The sequence below is a fragment of the Betta splendens genome, chromosome 12 (genome assembly GCF_900634795.4).
Source record: "Betta splendens chromosome 12, fBetSpl5.4, whole genome shotgun sequence".
Lineage (NCBI taxonomy): Eukaryota > Metazoa > Chordata > Actinopteri > Anabantiformes > Osphronemidae > Betta > Betta splendens.
This window is the reverse complement of record NC_040892.2, coordinates 1,808,203-1,814,785: the sequence shown is the minus strand read 5'-3', so window position 1 is coordinate 1,814,785 and position 6,583 is coordinate 1,808,203. Positions and strand designations below refer to the sequence as shown.

The 6,583-nt window shown below is 49.7% G+C and overlaps 1 protein-coding gene across 2 annotated transcripts; it reads left to right on the top strand.

Annotated features, from left to right (window-relative positions):
* The first annotated feature begins 1,758 nt into the window (after positions 1-1,758).
* stbd1 (starch binding domain 1) lies at positions 1,759-5,523 on the top strand. 2 transcript variants are annotated; one of them, XM_029169721.2, is made up of 3 exons: positions 1,759-2,239; positions 2,793-3,013; positions 3,190-5,523. In XM_029169721.2, exons 1-3 carry the CDS (start codon positions 1,939-1,941, stop codon positions 4,957-4,959), a joined length of 2,292 nt encoding a protein of 763 aa, XP_029025554.1. In that variant the 5' UTR covers positions 1,759-1,938; the 3' UTR covers positions 4,960-5,523. The 2 variants fall into 2 exon arrangements, with proteins under 2 accessions (XP_029025554.1, XP_055369525.1); XM_055513550.1 differs by having other exon boundaries at positions 1,760-2,239; positions 2,793-2,992.
* The last annotated feature ends 1,060 nt before the right edge of the window (positions 5,524-6,583 follow it).

The window sequence follows — 6,583 nt, the reverse complement described above, 5'->3', positions numbered from 1 at the left end:
GCTCCAAGACTTGAACTTTATTGAGCCCAGATTTGAAATTGCTTCGTCCTGTTACATCTGCTCTGAGTTGAGACAGAAAGGAAGGAACCACAGCCACACGTGGAAGTGGAAACGATTCAAGTATCACATTTGATCGAGTATCATATTATAAACAGGCGTACGTATACACGCGCACACACACACACACACGCACACACACACGCACGCGCGCACGCACGCACGCACACACACACACACACACACACACACACACACACACACACACACAGTGACTCATGGCCTTTTGTAATAGCAATAAAAGTTGTCTCCTTCAAACACACCCTGTTGATTAAGAGTCAATTAAAGCGTCTGAGACGAGGGAAGTGAGTGGAGGAGTTTGGAGGGGAAACATGAGGTGAATGTGAGAGGGAGAGACACACAAAGAATAAAGAAGGACGTGTGGAAAAGAAGGAGGTGGATGGGAACGGTGGGGCTTTGTGAGGGAAGGAGATGTAGAGGAGTCACTAAATGTGTTGGCATCAGAATAAAAACTCCACATCCTGCAGGAGGAGAGAGAAGATGAAAGCAGTCTACGCTGAGGAGGATGTCATGGCAACGCCCAACTCGTCTGTCGCCAAGGAAGCGTGAGTGCGGCTGAGAGGAGAGAAGACACAGAACAAAGGTTCTGGCGTGAGGAAGTGGGTAATGTACAAAGAAGACAGACGACAAGAGATGAAGGATCGTGTGATATCTAAGAATCCGGCGAAGGAGCATTCTGTCAACACTGCCATGAAAAACAAAGAGCCTCACAAACACACATAAAACAAAAGCAAAGTAAGTGTCTGGGCCTCCGCCCCTGCGGTGCCACGTTCATGGGACAATCCATGTATTCATGGCAGAGAGAAGCCAGCAGCCAGACAGGAGCCAGGCTCCCTGTAACAAGACCAGTCAGACCAGTAGTAGGTGGTCGTGACATAAACGCTGTCCAATGCTATAGAAAGATTTAGAACTAGTATTAATTCTATTAACATTCTCAAAGTGGATTTAAATGATCTTAATCTTAATGTAGCCGTTAGAGGTCGTGCTGAACACTGGGTCGACAACGTCATCTAGTGGATACAACTGGTTACTGCATAATACTGACATACTGTTCTAATTAATATAGCTTTAAAAATGGCATCCAAACATTCTCTATGCAGCAAATATTTATTTTGATGTAACAAATATGAACCAAAATGATTTGGTTAAAAACATTTTACATATTAATACATTTATATACGAATGACAATAAAAGGCCCTGAGCGCTATTTTTCCACCTGGAGCAGCTCCAAACGTTAATACAACCCTCCATCAGGTGGAGCTGTTACACAAAAGTCTGAAGTTCACTCGTGTTTCAAGAGGTTAGATCTAAGTCACACAATCGAAAAAAAGCACAAACGAAATATTATTATTTTTCTAGTTTTCGAACTAGCAGAAAAGGTCTTTCCTGTAAAGAGTAAAAATATAAATATAAAATATAAAAAAATAATATCAAATAGTAAATATATGACTATAAACGTCATCAACCTGCACATCTTTTGACTGAGAGCCGCATATTTATCCCATTTTTATAACTTGCACACATTTATTGCACATCTAGTGATGACACATGCGTCTAAATCCTCTCACTGTGCTGCGGAATATTTTTAGCTCGTTTGATTCATGTCCTGCGCAAAAACGCCGCCTCCCCCTGTTTTATGAATGAACGCGGACTCCCCGTGATCCCGTCAGCCAATCAGCGGCTCGCACCTGCTGTGAGCGGCGCTGCAGCAACAAGAGGTCACGCTTGAAAACGTGGCGAGGGGGGGCGTGCGGTCCACAGCCTGCGGCACCGCCAGTCGGATCCGGGCCTTCGATGCGCACACACGCACGCACGGACGGACGTCGTAACCGGGCCCGTTATTTCCGCAGCTGACCGCGATGCCGCTGAAGAACAGCAACGCCGTGGCCGTGGAGAGGCGCGCGGACCTGGCCTCGCTCTTCTGCATGATCGGGCGCCACGGTCCCGCCGTGGTTCTGGCCGCGGTGGCGCTGGTGTCGGTGCTGGCCGCCTTCGTCATCTACCGGACCGTGAGGGGGAAGCGGAGGAGGCCCACGGCCGCAGCCGCCGACGGCGACGGCGGGAGAGGCGCGACGGCGAACCGCCCGGAACACGAGCCGAACCCCGAGCCGAACCCCGAGCCGAACCCCGAGGACGCGTTCGGCCGCACGGACTCAACAGGTAACGGCGAGCCGCAAATAGATCGATCACGTGTCGCAGGCCAGTGGGTTACAGGTGTTGGAACTGGTTCAAGTGTCTAAACCGAGCTGGGAATGAATATTCAACATGGAAAAAACTTAGTGTTTATTCATTTAGTCAAACCTGGTTAATTTATTATCATTTGCACCTAGTTACTGTCTGGAATTAAATTTGTTAAATTGCACATTATTGCACATTAATATTTAAAATAGTTTATGTAACTTTTACAATTGTGCCATTTCCACTGCACCTACATGTTAAATCTAGAATTATTGTTCAACTGAAGATAGTAAAAATATACGAGTTAATGCATAATATCATTCACATAAAAAAAAGTAATGCGTTTCATGGAAAAGCTGGTGCTTAACTATCAATTGACTGTCAAACTGTGGCCCAGTTTTACAAAGGTTCAAAGGTAAATATGAGAATAAAATTAAAATGAGAGTTTATTAAACATAAGTTGGAAAAATGAATCGTTTTTGTTTCCCTGCAGAGCGATGATATATTGCATAAACTAATGTTGAATTGATTACAGATGTGAGTGATGAAGGCTCATCAGATGTGAAGGAGGCGGCTTCTCTCATTCATCCCAATGTCCGACTGCGCCGCGCTGCTGCTGATGAAAAGAAGCCCCCGCCGTGTTCTTCTGCACACGGAGGCCGCCCGGTACCGGTACCAGCCTATGGCCGCCCGGTTCCGGCCTACGGCCACCCGGTACCAGCCTACGGCCACCCGGTACCAGCCAGCAGCCACCAGGTACCACCAGACCAGTCAAAGCCATGCGTCCAGGGGCCCCTTGTACTGGGATTGGTTATTGATGAGATGTGATGATTCAAATGTGAAGGAAGAGCTTTTAGGCCTTTTGCATTTGTACGTTTTCGTTTAAACTGTGACAGACGGTGGAAGAACTAAACTTTCCATGTCCCTTTCAGGTGTTGGAGGAGGATCAGAAACATGTTAAGATCCCGGAAAAGCAGGTGGAACCTGCAGTGGACAGTCCCGTGCCCTTTGACCAAACCTCTGCCATTAATGAAAGTATTGATGAGACCTTGAAAAACCGTGTGACGCATCGGAGCGAAGATGAGAAGCAACGTCTGCGTTTGCAAAATAATCAAAAACAGGATGAGGACGAAATGGCTGCCGTTCATGAGGTGAAGGAACGCGAGTCCACGCAGAGTGATGACAGCAGCCGGACGGGGCTCTCCTCTGATTCACAAGCTAAAGTCTCAGGCTTGGGTAGTTTAACTCAGCCCAGTTCAGTGGTTCCGTTGGCTGAAGAACCTCCACAGCAGCAAAACGGCTCCAGGACCAATAACCATTTGGCGGCTCTGGTTCCGTGTGGATGCGACGAAGAGTCGGATCAGAATGTCACCGCGTGTAAAGACCAGCAGCGTGACCGCATGGGAGCCCACGAAGCCTTCGAGACACGGGTCGATTCTGCTGCTGACGCCGGTGGTGCCGGTGGTGCCGGTGGTGCCGGTGGTGCCGGTGGTGCCGGTGGTGCCGGTGGTGCCGGTGGTGCCGGTGGTGCCGGTGCCCCTGTCAAGTCAGAGGGAGCCTCTCTGACTGCGTCTTCCACCACACAGCAGCCAAATGCTGTCTCTGAAGCGACCTCTCCTGTCGGTGGCGTGAATCCTTCCATCTGTAAAATTGACCCGCTGTCCTTTGAGCAAAGCGAGCAGACGGAGACCGAGCGGGACGGCGCCGCCTCCCCCGCTGTTGGACCAGAGAGCGGCATTTCAAGCATGGCCGTCAGCCCCGATTCGCCGGATGCTGGTGCCGAGCTGGAAACCGCGGTTAATGCTGCGGCCTGTAGAGCACGGCCTGAAGAATGGGCCGAGGCCCAGAGCGGCGCCGAGGCCCAGAGCGGCGCCGAGGCGTCATTTGCCACTGATGACCGTCACGGGTCCGTTAACGAGCAGAAACCCCTCAGCGTGTCCACAGACTGGGCTGAATACGGGTCGGCCGCAGCCAATGAGGACGTCTTCGGCCACGAGGTTGACGACCGCTACCAGAGCGCGCTGGACCAGTACATGGCACAGATTACAGCCAGTGTCACCAGTGAACCCATGAAGACGACGGCCAGAGAAAATGCGGGAGGCGTGGAGGTCAGAGCAGGATGTGGAGAAAGTGTGAGGAAGAAGGAAATGCAAGTGAAGGAGGAGGATGAGGAGTGTGAAAAGACTGAAATCAGTATAATGGAGGCGACTATGGACCACAATGAGTGGATCACAGACAGTAACTACCAAGTTCTCCCCTGGATGAATGTTTGCGCTTCACCTTTGGCTCAAAGTGACCAAAACGCCGGGCCGGTTCCTCTCAGAGCCGCTGAGGATGAAGTCCAACCGAAGCCCGCGCTCGGCGCCGGTGAGGAGAAGAAGGTGGTGGCTGTGCAGCCGATGCCCCAGAGCGTCAGCGTCACCTTCCACACCCACTACACGGCTCAGAACCCGCACCAGACGGTGGCCGTGACCGGGAACCGGCCCGAGCTGGGCAACTGGAGGGAGTTCATCCCGCTGGAGCGGGCCGGGGACGGGCACTGGGCGGCGGCGCTGAGCCTGCCCGCCGACAGCCACGCGGAGTGGAAGTTCGTGCTGCTGGAGAAGGGCGAGGTGTGTCGCTGGGAGGAGTGTGGAAACCGCCTGCTGGACACGGGCTGTGGAGAAGACGTGCTGCTGCACAGGTGCTGGGGAGTCCTATAGGAGGAGAGCGGCGCGGGCCCGGTACCGGACGCTGGACCAGACCCTGGCTTCACTAAATATTTAGGCTCGGCCTCTGGAATATGTGACTTTGAGTGTGTGCTTCTCGTATCCAGTGGTTTAGTAGATTAGTTATTAGTCAAATGACATGAAACGTCTTCCTTTTGATCGTGGCATCAGATTTAATTATGCAAATTGAAACTCCGAAGGAGGAACAACATACTTTGTCCATTTGCTGCTTTAAAACCTCCCCAACGATCGAATACAGTAAATGCACATAGTTGACTTCTATCAGCAATAATCAAAGCAATAATCCTTCAATCTGTGTGAATAGTGTTATCAGGTATTTTAAACTGATGCTGCTTCCGTCGTGTGGAATGTGCCTTTTTAAACATGATTTTTCTATTATGTGTTGTAATGCTCGTCATCTGTTTTACTGAAATGACTTGTTTACTTAAAATGATGCTGTTCTTAATTTGTGTAAACTATAACCTGTCACTTAACATTGTGAATGAGTATAATCAAAGTGGAGCTGTTTAAATAAATGAATCTTCGAAGTCTGTTAAAGCTTTTACAGATTGATTTATTCATGAAATGTGTTGATCACACTGTGCAAATATTTCTTTTTTCTTTCATAATATTTGACCATAATTGCTCCTTTTCTCTAGAGAAGCTCTGTAATTTCCTCCTTTTTCAGCCGAGCACCAGCTTTGACGTCTAACTTGCCAGAATATGAATCATTTGCTGCTCCGTCAGGTGAAGCTCTAGGGGTTTAAGGCCGTGAAGGAACGGAAGCGGTTCGTGGCCTCGGAGCGTCGCTGACTCAGCGTTTGCCACAGGAGGCTGTTCGTGACCAGCGCCCACGGAGGCACAGACGCAACTGTGCCGGTAAATGATTGATGTCCACTTCAGAGCTTATGGGGTCAAAATGTTGGTTTTTTTTACCAGTGCTGCAAATGTGAGAATTCAGGGACAGTCTGTGATGACTCACAATAGACAACTGACAGACAAATAGTTCAGCGTGAATGAAGGTTTAAAGAACGGTTTAGGAGCCGTCCTTTCTCCAGTGTTCTGGTTTTGCCTCACAAACCGGACCCTGAACCTTTCTGTGAATAATCCCCTCCACCTCTTGGCCAAACAAGACCTTGTGGACTCTCTTTGAATGGGGTCAATGGGACTCGTGCAGCTGTGCTTCACGTGATTCCCGCTGCCTCCTCCAAACACTGGTTCAGGGGACTTTTGCCTGTTTGCCCCCGTGCAGGACGCCAAACGGAACAGCGTGATGTTCTGTGGTCACCACAGAACAGAGCGGGTCGCGTCCGCTGGTGGAACATGCTGTGCTTCACCCCCTCACTACGAACGAGTGAGCACGAAGGTTTAAAGTAACCCTTTATTTAGACACAAGGCTTTCATCTGATACCACTTATAGATGGAGCTCTGTGTCTAGCACATGCATGCATATATATAACATGACACCGCTAACAGGTAGCTTACAGCAGCACACCTGATGCCGTAATGTTTGTCACCACTGATGACATTTCATCATATTTGAGGGTTTCTTGCCTCACGGAGCTTCCTCGGCACAAGTTGGACCACAATGTGTGACATTCTCCTCCTCCTGAAGCCC

Bases quoted from the DNA above. Each gene is read 5' to 3' on its own strand.
- stbd1 (XM_029169721.2), top strand. From the start codon at position 1,939: ATGCCGCTGAAGAACAGCAACGCCGTGGCCGTGGAGAGGCGCGCGGAC. The intron at 2,240-2,792 runs GTAACGGCGAGC...AATTGATTACAG, and splicing joins CGGCCGCACGGACTCAACAG to ATGTGAGTGATGAAGGCTCA. The intron at 3,014-3,189 runs GTACCACCAGAC...TGTCCCTTTCAG, and splicing joins TACCAGCCAGCAGCCACCAG to GTGTTGGAGGAGGATCAGAA.